Source organism: Rhinatrema bivittatum, chromosome 1 (genome assembly GCF_901001135.1).
Source record: "Rhinatrema bivittatum chromosome 1, aRhiBiv1.1, whole genome shotgun sequence".
NCBI lineage: Eukaryota > Metazoa > Chordata > Amphibia > Gymnophiona > Rhinatrematidae > Rhinatrema > Rhinatrema bivittatum.
In genome coordinates, this window is record NC_042615.1 from 693,773,538 (window position 1) to 693,789,355 (window position 15,818).

The window sequence follows — 15,818 nt, forward strand, 5'->3', positions numbered from 1 at the left end:
GCTCTCTTTAAGTCAGTTTTTGATGACCCCGCTCGCCAATCTATTGCGGGTTCAGCACTCCTGGATCTACAACAGGCAACCAAACCACTCCTGGTTTACATGATTGAATTCAAGACCCTGTCTTCTGAACTCCTATGGGATTCAGGTTGTCTATGAGCTATATTTCTATGAGGACTCAATTCCCGCATAAAAGATGAACTTGCTGCCTGGGAGTTACCTGACACTTTAAGCTCACTGATGGACCTTGCTGGGAGAATTGACCACCGTATATGCGAACGCTCAACTGAGGTAAAACCTCTGAAGAAACATGTATCCAGTGGTATCCATTCACGGAATCTGCCGCCCACTCCGGGCCAGGCTGCACCTAGCCCTGAAGAAGAAAATGAACCTATGCAATTAGGCTATAGTCATCTGACAGCCAAAGAGAGGTGCTTTCATAAAAAGATGGGCCTATGCATGTATTGCGGGAAGACCGGCCATGCAGTTCAAACTTGCCCTAACTGTCCGGGAAATATGCAGACCTAGGATCCGCTGGAGGACTCTTCCTAGGTCTATCTACTCCTTCTCCTCTACTGACTCTTCCTGTTTCCATCATCTCTAGGCCTCTCAAATTCGCCACTCAAGCCTTGGTCGACTCGGGTGCAGGTGGGAACTTTATTCTCAAAAGATTGGTTGAACACCTACGACTTCCTACTGAGCCAGTACCCACACCGCTGCTCCTCTCGTCCATTCACAGCGAGCCCTTGCCTGGAGAAATTACGATCATGACACAGCCTGTTTGCCTCCACACGGGATCTTTGTATACAGAGACCATCACGTTCCTGGTTCTCGAAAAGGCCATCCACCCTATAGTGCTTGGCATACCCTGGCTACAAGAGCACTCAATTTAATTGGTCATCTATGGAGCTATCTCAATGGGGCTCTGACTGCCATAACAGATGTCTAAAAAAAATAACTCCACTGCCATGTGTGGCTACTACGTCCGCTTCTCCTGGTCTACCACCACAGTACACTTCCTTTCAAGACATATTCTCAAAGCAAGCTGCAGATGTGCTTCCACCGCACAGACCCTTTGACTGTGCAATCAGTTTAAAGCCCAATTCCGAGCCACCCAGAGGAAGAGTTTATCCACTATCCCTATCTGAAACTGAGGCCATGTTGGCTTATATTCAAGAAAATCTGCAGAAAGGGTTTATTAGACCCTCCAAATCTCCGACAGGAGCCAGATTCTTTTTCGTCGGCAAGAAGGATGGATCCCTTTGCCCTTGCATTGACTACAGAGGTCTGAACGAGATCACCATCAAAGACCGGTATCCCTTACCGTTAATTATTATTTGATCAGCTCCAGGGGGCGACGATTTTCACAAAATTGGATCTAAAAGGCGCCTACAATCTCGTTCATATCCGTCATGGTGATGAGTGGAAAATGGCCTTTAATACTCGCAATGGCCACTTCGAATATTTGGTAATGCCTTTTGGCCTCTGTAATGCCCTGGCTGTATTTCAAAATATGATGAACGACATTTTGCGTGACCTACTGTACCAATGTGTGGTCGTTTACCTAGATGACATCCACATTTTTTCCCGTGATGTGCAAACCCATCAAACTGATGTCATTACTGTTTTACAGCGGCTTTGGGATAACCGCCTGTACGTCAAGCTCCAAAAGTGTGCCTTTCATCAAGAGTCTGTTCCGTTCCTTGGGTACATCGTATCCAGTAAGGGATTTCAGATGGATACCCAGAAGACAAAAAGCATACAAGACTGGCCTCAACTCCCCGGTATCAAGGCTCTACGCCGCTTTCTTGGCTTTACAAATTATTATCGCACCTTTATCAAGGACTACTCTACCCTGACTGCTTCCATCATTGCTATGTCGAAAAAAGGGGCTAACCCTTCAGACTAGTCTCCAGGGGCCATCTCTGCATTCCAGCTGCTCAAAAGGGCCTTCCTCCAGAAACCCTGTTTACGCCACCCTGATTCTCACAAGCCATTCATTGTCGAGGTGGACACCTCAGACATCGGCGTTGGGACCGTACTTAGCCAGCACAGCGATACACTCGTTCTACATCCCTGCTCGTTCTTCTCAAGATGCTTCTCACCAGCAGAGAGGAATTACGGCATTGGCGATAAGGAACTGCTTGCCATCAAGCTAGCGTTTGAAGAGTGGCGTCCAGGTTAGAAGGTGCCCAACATCAGATAACCATGTTCACTGACCACAAGAACCTGGAATATCTTAGCCATGCTCAGAGGCTCAATCATCACCAAGCTAGATGGTCACTGTTTTCTAACAGGTTCAACTTCCTGCTCAAATATCGTCCTGCTGAGAAGAATGTTCGGGCAGACGCTTTCTCCTGGTCCTTTACTCCTGATGATGTCCCAGACGAACCACATCACATCATTGACCCTGAGAAGTTAATGCTGGCCGCTACCCATTCGGTTCCCGCAGGTAAAACGGTGGTTCCACTGTCTCTAAGGAAGAAACTGTTAAATTGGGCTCACGACTCTAAGCAGGCCACCCAGGACAAGCCCGTACCCTTGCTACCCTACAGTGATACTATTGGTGGCCGTCTATGAAAAAAGACGTGCAAGCGTATGTGGAATCCTGCACCTCCTGCGCCAGGCAAAAGCAGACCTCGGTCGTCCCTGGGGTCTGCTCCAACCTTTTCCAATTCCTGATGAACCCTGGATGCATATTGCAACCAACTTCATGTCGATCTACCTCCTTCTAGTGGGAACAATACGATATGGGTTTCCGTGGACCAGTTCTCGAAAATGGCGCACTTTGTTGCTCTACCGGTACTGCCATCTGCTCCAGAATTAGCCAAGCTATTTGTGCGACATATTTTTCACTTACATGGGATGCCGAAACACATTGTATCGGACCAAGGAGTCCAGTTCACCGCCAAGTTCTGGAGGGCACTGTGTCGAAAGTTCGATATTTTTCTGGATTTTACGTCTCCATATCACCCCCAGTGGACAAACGGAGAGAATGAACTGGACTCTTAAGCAGTTCATCCACGCCTGTGTCAACTCTAGGCAAAATGATTGGGCAGAGTTATTACCCTGGGCTGAGTTTGCCTTGAATTTGCATCCACCACCCACCACAGGATCAACGCCATTTCAGATTGTGTATGGCCGTCAGCCACTTCCACCACTTCCCATATCGTTGACTTTTATGTCTCCAGCTGCCCAAGCTACTGCTGATGAAATTCATCAACTCTAGACTCAGACCAAGGAGCTTCTACATAAGGCTGGATAACAAGCAAAAAGATTCTATGATGCTCATCATCAAGCGGCTCCCCAGTTTAAGCCAGGAGATAAGGTATGGCTTAGTACCAAATATATCCAGCTCAAGCTACCTTTGGTTTGATTCACTCCGTGATACACTGGACCCTTCACTGTCCTCCAACGTTTGGGACCTTTGACTTACAGCTTGAGGTTGCCACCCTCAATGAAAATACACAACGCTTTCCACGTTTCACTCCTGAACCCACTTATCCTCTCAGAGTTTTCTCATAAGACTCCTGATCCACAACCCCTCGATGCTGAAGATGACATCGCTTACAAGGTGGATGACATATTGGATGTTTGTAAAAGAGGAAAGCACTGGGAGTACCTCATCTCCTGGGAAGGGTACGGACCAGAAGAAAACAGCTGGGAACCTGCTGCCAATATACTGGACAAAGAGAGGCTATATCGCTTCCACCTTGCTCATCCTAGGAAGCCGAAACCCCCTGGGAGGGGCCCTAAGAAGGGGGGTACTGTTGCACCCGTCAGTCGCAGGCAGCAGCAACCTTTGCTACTCACCTCCTTTCTCTATGCAGCTCCGAGTCTGGGGAGAATGGCGGCCTCCGCTTCCACATGCCGACTCTCATGGCAAGCCTGGGACGGTGTAGGCGCTCCCGGAAGCCATCTTACATCCGGGGTTACCTAAGGCACGCGCGCGCCTGCCCCCTTCTTAATCGCATCATGGCAGGAATCTCGGGATGTCCCCACCGCATGATGTCATCCACTTACCATACTTAAACTCAGCTGACTTCTGGCAAGACAAGTTAGCAAGGTTCCTGTCCTGCTATTTCCGCCACACCGAGACTCCGTCTCGCTATCCCACTGGGTGACCTAGGTACCCGCTCCTTGGGGGCCTTACCACACTCAGGCTATCCGCTTCTCGGAGAGCCATTACTTTCTGTTTTTCTGTTCCAGTGAGTTCCTGCATTGTCCTCAGATGACTCTTGCTCATCTTGTTCGGACTTCCTCTGTGCCTGATCCTCCATCTACTTCTCAGTACTGGCATGAGTACAGAACCTGCTCTTCTACCTTTGTGGCACAGATCCTCGGGTTACCCCGCTTGCGGGCCACTACCGGATCCCTCCAGTCTTGTGCAACTTCCCATCAGCTTCCGGCCTACCCCGCGCTGTGGACCACTGTTGGAGTTGCCAGCACAAGCTACGCCTAGAGAAGGTATTCACCGGATTACTCCATGCTGAGGATTACTACTCGGACCAACCAGCTGCAGGTCACAATCTTGGGACTGACTTTATTGATCCGCTCCGTGGATCACCATTGGCTGTATAATAAAATTGTTTCCTCTGTTGTCCATCACTGCTGAGATCTTGCCTGTTGTGGTAAGGGCCCACAGGGCTCCTCCCTGTGAGCGGAGTCTTCACTTGCCACGACCCAAGGGCCCACTATTAGTTCAAGACACACAGAACATAACATGTTTGTGCCTGTGTGTGTATACCCCCAGTTCATGACAATCTCAGGGTGACAGGTATGGACAATGGGGGATTTTTAAAATCCTTATTAGTTTTAATTACTGGATGTTATTTGATGTCTGCTGTTTTGAAATATTTTATCAATTTTTAGGTAATTTTTTAGAATTTATACAGGAGTTTCTAATTCTTGAATATTATTCTTTTCATCAGCTGTTTTGAAATGTATATTTTTAGTATGATTTTACTATTCTGATTGATTTATTGTTTTGAGGAATAGTGATTTTCTGCTTTTCCATTGTTGCACTGCTTACAGAATCTGGCTCATGGTTTCCAGTTCAGTTTTTGTCTGCATGTATGCGTGTGAGAGAGAGAGATAGAGGAATCGTGTGTGTGTGTGTGTGTGTTAGCGTGTGAGAGAGACACAGAGAAAGTGTGTATGTAAGAGAGATGGAGGAAGCATGTTTGTGTGTGACACACAGAGTTAGTGTATGTGTGTGAAAGAGGTACAGAGAAAGTACACACTCATGCTCCCTCTGTCTCTCACCAGGCATGTATGTGTATGTATGAGAGAGAGGGAGCATACTGTGTGTGTGTGTGTGTGCATGCGTGCTCCCAGTCTACAAAAATCTTAGGATGACATATATGGAGAGCGGGAGATTTTTAAAATCCTTATTAGTTTTAATTATTGGCTGTTATTTGATGTGTCTGCTGTTTTGAAATATTTTATCGATGTTTAGGAAATTTTAAAATTATATATTGGGGCGATGCCAAAGAAGTATCTGCCCAGGTGCCAAGTACTCTAGGTACACCTCTGCATGCACATAAAACCTACATTCAGCTGTAAGAAAGTAATCTGAAAAATAATGTGGTTTAGTGTGTAGGACAGTGGAGTTGATTCATCCCCTGCATTCCGTTGAGTAAATTTTCAAAGGCATTTCATGCATAAAAACAGTTGAATGCATGTACATTCGACATGCATATGCACAGCAATTTTTCAAACATATCAGATACACACTTTCTTGGTTGTTTGCATTGAAAAGTACACCTGAAAACAGTGGGCATTTTTGGGGCTTGTTGGAACATGGTTTGGATGGATGTTCACTATTTTATAAAGACTGTATGCATAAATGTCTCTGACACTTCTACATCTGCTATTTAATGGGCCAATTTCAAACTTGTACTGTCTTTTTGAACCTGATGTTTGGCATGCTGGCTTGTCTCGGTCAATGGACTGGGCTGCTAGCTAGGAGGAAAGGGAGAAAGGCGTGGGGGACTAACTGGGAAATTGTTATCCTTGCCCAAAAGTGTTTTTGTCTGTAATGTCTTTTTTTTATCGGGTTTGATCTTCTGTCTGATACTAGGTTTGCATAGGTTTGCATCTGTTATATGGGGAAACTTTACCACGAACGGCACAGCATTTCTGAGAGTGTGTGTAGGTCTGGTGAGTGAGGCCACAGGGTGTAGGTGTGTGTCACTTGGGCTGACAAGGGCTGACCGCCAGTGGGTGTCACTGGGACTTATTGGAGAAGGGTGTGTGAGTGGAAGTGAACTGACGTAGAATATGAATATTATAAACTTATGGACACTCATGTCGCAATGTTTGAGAAAAGAGAAGGAAAAGGTACCCCTTACAGAGAGAATACAGGACTAAAGCACAGTTTTTGGAGCTGTCTGAGGAGCAAGTCTTATGCAAGTTGAGGTTCAACAAGGAAACTATTCTATAACTATGCCAGCAGTTAGAGCAGGGCCTGCACCCTTCCACTCAGAGACCATACCTTGCTAGTACATCTCAAGGTCACAACAGCCTTGGGCCTTTTTTTGACACTGGCATCTTCCAGACACCTCTAGGGGTCATGGCTGGAATAAGCCAGTCAGCCATTTCCACATGTATTGATCAGTTTCTGGCTACATTCCTCAGGAAAACAAATCACTATATATCTTTCCCTTGGAGAAGACAGCAACAACAACAACATCAAATTATGACTGATTTCTACCAAACTGCACAGTTCCTTTCTGTTCTAGGGGCTATCAATAACACTCAAGTCCCTATAAGGGCACTGGCAGGCAACGAGGCCACCTTATGCAACTGCATGGGCTTCCTCTCCCTCAACATGCAGGTGGTCTGCAATACCAAGGGGATCATTATGGACGTAATGCCGAGGTTTCCAGGATCCACTCATGATGCCTACATCCTCTCACAGTCAGGAATTCATGACCACTTCCGGGAAGGTCTCATCACTGTGTGTTTGAATTCTAGGTAGGTATGCTCCTCTTACTACAAGCACATAACAACTAACCTTTGCTCTTTCCTCTCTCTCTTTCTCTAGGTAGTCTTACTATTGGCTCAGGAGGGCTGCTCCAAACTCTTACCAGGTCACAGCCATGCTGCCTACGAGCTGGGATGTCTCACGCAGCTCTTCTGTGCCTTCTCCCCTACAGGTGATAGAGGATATCCACTCACAATCTGGTTCATGATCCTGCTGGCATACCCACAGGCTGCAGTGGATGTCCACTATAACAGGGCTCACTGGCAGACCAGTGGACTCATTGAGAGAAGCTTTGATCTACTCAAAACATGTTTCTGCTGTCTGGCAGATCAGGGGGATGTCTTCTGTACAGCCCACTAAGGTCTGTGAGATCTTTCTAGCCTGCTGTATTCTTCATAATCTGCCCAAAGGATGAGGCCTGCCATGTCCAGAGGGACAAGATGATCATCTTAAAGACCCCAGTGATGAAGAGAAGGAGAAGGCATACCACCTAAGTGAGGAGGAATTAAAGGACATCAACATACTCACCAGTAGGTTGTAAAGGAAAGGAACAGTCTTGATACAAAGACATTTTTAAAGGTTAAGATGCATTTATTTACAAGATAAAGGTGATATGTGCATAATTTAGTTTTTCTGGGAACATCCTCTCTTTTTGGGGTTGGCTCTGGTCCCTTGGACTGCTCAAGTCTGGTGTTTCTGTACAGCAATGGGCGGTCACTACTTATAGTGCTTTCGGAGGCCACAGACACTGAAGGCAGTGACAAAGAGCGGTAGTTGCAAGAGGGCTCCGGAAAGGAGAGGAGCTCTTGAGAGCTGATGCTTTTAGGGCCAGAGGATGAAGGCCCGGCAGCACTGATGTGACTCTCCTCTTTAGCTGGTGTACATAATGAGGCCATCTCCTGTCAGCAGAGGGGTGTTGCCTTCCTCTGAGGAGGTAGAGGCATAGCGGAGAAGACATCCTTTGGTGGAGCCATAAGAGGAAGAGCCAGCATCAATGGTTGTGTTGGACACATAAGGGAAGTCTCCAACTGGGCTGATGGAACTACAGCAGGTGGACAAACATATCATGGTGGTGGTGCTAATGCAGAGGGAGGCTACATCAAGGGGCCCAGTGGATTCCAGGGAGCATTCCATGCTGACTGCAGTTGGCATGGAGACATCTGCTGTAGCATCTCCCTCCAGATAGAAATCATGGACTGAAATTTCTCCTGCAGAATCCAGCCAAGACCTTTCATCTCCCGTTTTATACCCTGCATCTCTTCCTACAACACTTCCCTGAGGCCCTTTATGTTCTGCTTGAGGTCTACCAGCAGTTCTGCCACTCTAGCATTTTGAAGCAGCATACTGCACTCCACTGGAGTGCAAGACACCTCATCAGCTCATCAGCCATTTATTCTGGCCTGTTTGTCCTTAACCTTGTGTCTAAGGTCTTTCCACTTGTTACTAAGGTCTTGCACATCTCTAGTATTATGGAAGACAGTATTCAGCCTATGGTGGATTTCTTCCCAAGTCTGCTTTTTTCTATAGGATCCTATTTCGCAGGCCTTCCCATACAAGATGTTCTGGATCTTCTTGATGTCCTTAACAAGAAGGTCCACCAGCTATGGCTGGACGTTTGGCTTCCTAAGACATCCCCCTGGACATCCCCCTGATCTGTCCAGACAAATATTTGTATAAAGGAGTAGATTTTATACTGGCCATCCAGCACAGGCCAGAGCTGAGCTTCTGAATAATCATACTCCAATAGAATTTGGTAGTCTCCTGGTAGCCAGGTGGGAGGGTGCCTCCTCTGATCTCTGGACCAGAAGGGTGATTTTTGACCAGGTCTGGATCAGTCTGAAAAACATGAGAGAGAGAGAGCAATAATTAGTTCACAGCTTACACAAAGTCACAGAAAACTACTAATTTACTAATATTGCATACTCTCCAGTTTTCCTGCATTTACTCTTCTGGACAAACTGCATGTCAAGGTTGTGACCCTTGTGCTGTGGGGTGGTTGATGCAGCCTAGTAGGTGAGCCTACTAGGCTCATGCCAACAACTGGTGGACATGCACTTGGCTGAGATTGAGCTGGCCCTTCACCTATACCAGCCCCTTTGCCTGCAGGTTGATCCTTTGGGTTCCAGGGGCCAGCAGGACTTAACTATGTTCAATGTAAACCGCTAAATGTTCAATGTAAACCGCTAAATGTTCAATGTAAACCGCTAAATGAAGCGATAGTTACGGTTCCTTAGCGATAGTTTTGGTTCCTTGTAAACCGGGGTGATATGTATACTATACAGGAACCCCGGTATATAAATTCTTTAAATAAATAAATAAATAAGTGAATGTCCCAAAGGGTGGTGGGAAAGAGAATGTCCAGAACCAGGCTGAGGGTCAGAACAGGCAGTGAGTAAAGCATAGTCTGGTTCCATGGCAGAGGACAGTGACAGGCAGCAAGCCGGAGAGTATTCCGGGTCCGTAGCAAAGATCACAGGGAAAGTGGTAGGTAAGAGAGTGGTCTGAGTTCGTATCAAAGATCAGAGATAGGTGGCAGACAGACGAGGGTTCGGGAATGGATCAGGCAGGAAGCAGAAACAAGGCAAGGCTAGGACCGGAGCAGGAATGAGGCAAGCCTGGGACAAGAACAGGAATGAGACAAGGCTGGAGCAAGGCAGGAACAGGGACGCAGGATCAGGAACATGGCAACACGCACTGCAGAAGGAAGGAGGACCTATTGCTGAGGCAAGGGCTGGGAGCACGACTGAGGTTAAATACCCAGCTATGTTGACGTCACCAAGAAGCGACAGAAGAGAGTGTCCCGCTGTGGGGCCTAGCTAGCAGGGGAAGGTGCGCATGGCTATGGGGAGGCATGGTGTGACAGTGGAAGCCTGCGATGGTGGTGGCAGTGACCAAGTGAATTCCAGCAGTGTCTTTGGGGTTCGACTGTGCAGTGGGTAAGGACAACTGGTTGTGGGCCTCACTGCGATCTACCGAAACATTATACTGCATAATGGCGGACTTCAATCTGCTCCAGTCTCATGCTTCTGCATAGAGCTGCTTCAGCAAGGAGACTTACACTTAATCACATGTCCCCAATATAATTAGATTCTTACTGGTGAAAGTAGATAAATAGGAGAAGCTTTCAATAAATATACTCTCATCATCACAGGAAAAATAAATTAAAAAATCAGAATAAAAAAGAGGAGCTCAACTGCCAACTGAATTATTTAAAACATGTTTTGTCTGGTACCACTACGTTTGGAATTGGCTTTGCTACATAAGTTGCTTGCATTCATATCTTATAAATAATAAAAATAATTTTTCTTTATTACTATTTAAGAGTAAGTGATTGATATTTGTGGACAAACCTTCAGAATGTGGTACCCTTTTTTGGCAAATGTATTTTTCATTGTCTTGGACTTTGGATAGTGGTTAGATGTTTTTGAAGCCTTTAATTAGTTTTTAATAACTAGTTGGTTATTTATCTTAACACCATCCTATTGATTTTTTACATAAAATTACTTTAATGCCATGTGATCAGAGGAAGATGTTGTAGATGTTGCTAATAATGGGAATTGTGAAAATAATTTCCCATATTTTATCACATATTTGAACTGCATTGTCTACCAAGCTCTTCAGCCTATCCTCATATTTTGGCATTTGTAGTGATATAATGAAGAATAATTTTACTAATATTTTTCCCTGTAAAACAAGAAATATTTCCATGTGTTGATTCTGATGTATCAAAATATCAGTATTTCTTTTTTTTTTTTTTCTTCAAATGGCAGCACCTAGTTTACAGAATCGTAGGTATTCATCAATGGCTCGAATCCATTCTATGACAATTGAAGCCCCAATTACAAAGGTAAGAAACTATTGAATGAGCATAGCCATGAGATCCTCATTTCTAATTAGAAGTGCCACAGAAATGTCTGTTTTGTATTTCATATATTAATGAGAAAAAATGTGTGTGTAGTGTACATATACACCTTTTTAAAATAAAATATCTGTCATCTTGGATACTTTTTCCTTACATCTGATGCCATATGGATGTTATATCAAATATTTACATTAGGCCTTCCCAAATCTATCCTGGAGATCCTACAGCCAGTTGGGTTTTCAGGATATCCACAATGAATATGAATGAGATAAATTTGCATATACTGAGCCTCCTAAAAACCTGTCTGGCTGTGGGGTCCTCAGGACAATTTTGAGAAACCCTGGTTTACCCTTCTGTACACATTTTGACTTTTATGCTACTAGTGATTTATGAAAAAAGACAACATAAATGCCATGCTGGGTCAGAGCAATGGTCTCTCGAGCCCAGCATTCTGTCTCCAATAGTGGCTAGTCTGGGTCACCTAGAAGTACCCTGGATACCCTGAAAGTACTCAATATGAAAGTTTTTGTGTTGCTCTCCCCAAGAATTAAGAAGCAAAGAAACAAAAGTCTGACTAATAATTTATGGACCTGTCTTCCAGAAACTTGTAAAGCCATAGCTTAATTGCACTGATTGAAAAAATACATTCTTAAATGTATTCTGCTACCAGTTAGTTTCAGGGTGTGTCCCCTAGTCCTAGTATTATTTGATAGTGTAAATAACTATTCCCTATTAACCTGTTTCATACCACACAATTTTATAAACATCTATTATATCCTCTCTGTTATCTCTTCTCAGAGCTGAAGAGCTCTAACCTCGTTATAAGATAGGATGTGTGCTCGGAGTTGATAGATGACAGAGAGGGTAAAATTGGAGAAAACACTATTATTATCCAAATATCTTGTTGTACTAGATACTATGGAGTAGCCTACTCCAGACAACTTGTTTTTTTGAACTACCTACCCAAAAAAATAAGGAGTTATCTCATCCAGTCTGTTAATTACTTTTTTCCCTTGGCCAAAGTTGTGAAGTCAGAGATGCAGTCTTTCTCTCACGAAAGAAGAAACAGAGTGCTTGTGTGTATGTGTTTTTGATGCTGTCGGTCACTGACAGATATAAACAGGAACTGTTTGACCATATATGGAATGGTGTTTCACTTTTCGGTCATTAAGCATGGAAATAGCAACTGTAGCATTGTAGCTGCTAGTGTCCTTTATTCTTGACAATAATTGAATCAAAAGAACAATAGAGGGATTGCTAAGATGTTATGTTCATGACTGGAAAAATTTGTGTTGACTTAAGATTAAACTCTTCTATCGCCAAACAATCTCATAGTGAGGTCTTTACAACATATCCTGTTTTTCCTTTGCAGTTTCTCCATTTTGTAAGCCAGGTCTGTTTGTGGTCATATATGCTGTCTGACTTGTCCATTTGAGACAGCATACTTCTGCTTTTTCTAAGCTTATAAGCAAGGGCTTTTTCCTTACTATCTGGTGTAAAAGACCAGATGCTCTTCATAGAAACAAAACTAGTCAGTGTCTGTTCGGTTGTGGTTTTCTGTGTATCACCAGCAGATCTGTGTTGATGGAGAAACAATACATCCCAGACTTGCTGGATTGATCTTTGGCCCAGGGAAAGAAAAGATGATTTTGGCCCTCACCTTACCTGTATTGACTGTTGTTACCTATTACTCCACCCAGACTATATATGGTTTAGCTTTTCTTCATAAGGAAGCTGGTCCATCCCCATAGTCACTTTTGTTGCCCTTCTCTATATTTTTTCTAGTTCTGCCATACCTTTTAAGGTGTGACCAGAATTCACACAGTACTTAAGGAGTGATTGTACCATACTTTGATATAGAAGCATTATTATATTCACAATTTTGTTTTCTGTTCCTTTCCAAATAAATTCTACAATTCCCTTTTTTTTTTTTTTTTGACTGCCACTGTTCACTGAATTGAAGATTTTAAAGTGTTGTCCACAATCACCTCAAGGTCCTTTTCCTGGGTGGTAATGCCTAATAAGGATACCAGCATTGTATATACATAATTAGATTCAAAATTATTTTTCCCTATGTGCATTACTTTGCACTTGTCCACATTCAGTTTCATCTGCTGTTTAAATGCCGAATTCCTCGGTATTGCAATGTTCCCCTGCAATTCCTCTAAATCAGGTCATGTTTCAGTTACATTGAATAATTTTGTGTCATCTGCAAGTTTGATCACCTCACTTATCGCTTCCTTTTTTAAATCATATATAAATGTGTTAAACATTGGTCCCAGTATGGAACCCTGGGGGAACTCCAATATTCACTTCTCTCCATTAGATAAATGTATAATTTAGACCTAATCTGTGTTTCCCATCTTTTAATTAGTTACCAATATACAAGGACATAGATTCCTAGCCATGACTTTTTGTAATTTCCTGAAGATTCTCTCATGCTGGACTTTATCAGATGCCTTCTGAAAATCCAAGTACATTGTATCAGCTGGCTCACCCTTATCCACATGTTTATTTACACCTTCAAAGAATTCCAACAGATTAGTAAGAAGTGGTGATAACAGCTTGGGGACAACCAGAGAAAAATGGAGATAGAGTCTGGCTGTTCTCTAAGTGTGGTTTATTTACAGTGAAAACACACAAAAGTGCAGTGCACAGCAAAACAAAACATCTTAGGCCACTAATCTTTGCTTCAAGTATCTCACAATTAACAAAAGAAAATGCAAGGCAACTCACCTTGACTTCAGGTCAACTTTAAGCCAGCAGGTCACTCTTGATCTCAAATGTAGCAGGTCTTCTCATACAGTAGGATTCTCTTCCTTCCCCGGGGCTCCCCTAACACTTCTAGGCCCTGAGGTTTTATACTCTGGTGAAGGGCTCCTTCCTTCACCCAGGATTCCCTGCCGGTCTCAGACTTAAGGAGGACCGGGCGAGACAGCTGTGCCTGGTCCTTTAAGGTAGTCTGAGGGAGTTTTTTGTATACTCCCTCACAAAAGGCATGAATTCCCTTTGCTAAAACCATGCTGGCTTTTCCCCATTAAAGGCCTAATTTTAAATCGTCGGCATGCATAAAAATCACGCAATATGCACGTGGCTGGGCTGCGCGCACCGCGGGCATTTTAGAATGCCCGCAGCCACTCGGGTACGCGCAGAAGAGCTGCCTGTGAAAAAAGGGGTGGGCTAGGGCAGGGTCTGGGCAGGGAATGGGCGGACCAGGACAGCATTATTAGGCACTGTCCCAGTGAAGAGCGAGCCGGCAGCCAGCTGGCGCATGCTGCTTACTAGTGCTCGGAGAGCAGGTATGTATAAAAAAAAACAAAACCTAGCTAGAGAGGTTTTAGGGGTTGGGGCGTAGAGGGGAAAAGGGAGGCAGGGTAGATATGGAGTTAAGGAAGTTCCCTCCCAATCTGCACCAGTGTGCATTTTATATAATCGGGCGCACATGTGCACGCGGATAGCCGATTTTATAACGTGTGCGATGATGCGCACATGTTATAAAATCAGTGCATTCATGTGCGCACACCGGGAACCACGCGCTCATGGACGCCCGTGCACGGCTTTTAAAATTTTGCCTTAAGCCATGGTTAGTAATTCTGTTCTTAACCATAATTTCAGTTGTTTCACTTGGCACTGAACTAAAGCTTACTGAACTATAGTTTCCTGGATTACCCTATGAGCTGTTTTTAAAAATTGCATTACACTGACTACCCTCCATTCATCATGCAAGTGAATGAAAATAATGATATTTTACAGGGGCAGATCTGTAATTTCATATTTGAGTTCTTTCAGATCTCTGGGGTGAATACTATCAGGTCCTGGAGATTTGTTGTTGTATAGCCTATCAGTTTGCTGTAATACACTTCAGTTTAACAATTATTTGCTTGAGTTCCTCTGATTCATCACCTTCAAAGAACATCACAGAGTGCTTTGAATCTCCCTGAGATTTCAGATGTACTAAATTGACCTAACTTGTTTCTCAATAGGAAATAAGAAGAAATAGGATTCTAAATGTTGGGGTCTTCGAGGGTACAGGAAAAGTGTGAGCTGTAGGGCCATTGGATACTCTACTGTCTGTGGCATAAATTTAAATGAATGGCTCAAGAGTAGATACAATGAGGCCAATACACAAATAAAAAACTGAGCTCCTAAATTTAGGAATATTAGGACCCTAAGTTAGGCTCCTATTTTCAGCTGAATTTAGGAGCCAAAGGCTTAGATTCATCAAATTGCTACATTTATCGCGGGAATATGGCGTTAGCTGGTGTGATACAAAAGGGGCATTGTTATGCAAATTTTTTGACATGCTGCATCGCGTAGTAAAAAATCATAACCCACGATAATTTTATGCATCACGGGTATGAGGTATCACAGTGTGTCCAAACCAGGAGATACGCGCATAAGCTGGATCGGTACACACAGAATGGGTTTACAAAGCCGCCCAAATATGTGTGTATCTCCCGCTATGCACACATGTGATAAGAATCAAAAACACTGTGGAGCGTAGACGAGTAGGGGGAGGACAATAGATGTGCGTGTATATACCGGGGTCCCCTGCCTCTTAACTTTACTACTGCTATGGATAGTATATAAGTCATAAAAGAAAAATTCTAGGCTACTTAGCGGACTATTATGGATTGGGCCTGACGGGGGAAAGGAAGGCAAACTAGGAGGGTTTGGAAGTCCTATCCCTAGCCTGCGCAAACTGGAAACTGGCAATGGCATCTGCGCATGTCCCTTTTAGCGTAAAACGTTTTATTAACCAAAGTTACCAAATACACAAACCTTCAGAGTGTAGTGTCTCTTATTTACTCCAAAGGCAAATCAGAAAAACAATAAAACATTTGCCATTTTCATCTTCTTCTTTCCTTGCAACCCTGTCCCTTGCAGCCCAGAACAAATCCACCTGACTCCCTATCCCATCCTTAAAATCCCCCCACTTGCTTCATGGAAGTAGGATTTCCATGCACATGT

The 15,818-nt window shown here is 44.0% G+C and overlaps 1 protein-coding gene across 2 annotated transcripts in view; it reads left to right on the plus strand.

Annotated features, from left to right (window-relative positions):
• PDE8B (phosphodiesterase 8B) overlaps positions 1-15,818 on the plus strand; it is a 382,442-nt gene that overhangs the window by 316,609 nt on the left and 50,015 nt on the right. For both annotated transcript variants that reach the window (XM_029575379.1, XM_029575388.1), the window contains one exon: positions 10,756-10,832. In XM_029575379.1, coding sequence (XP_029431239.1) covers positions 10,756-10,832 — 77 coding nt within the window. The remainder of the gene's footprint in view (positions 1-10,755; positions 10,833-15,818) is intronic.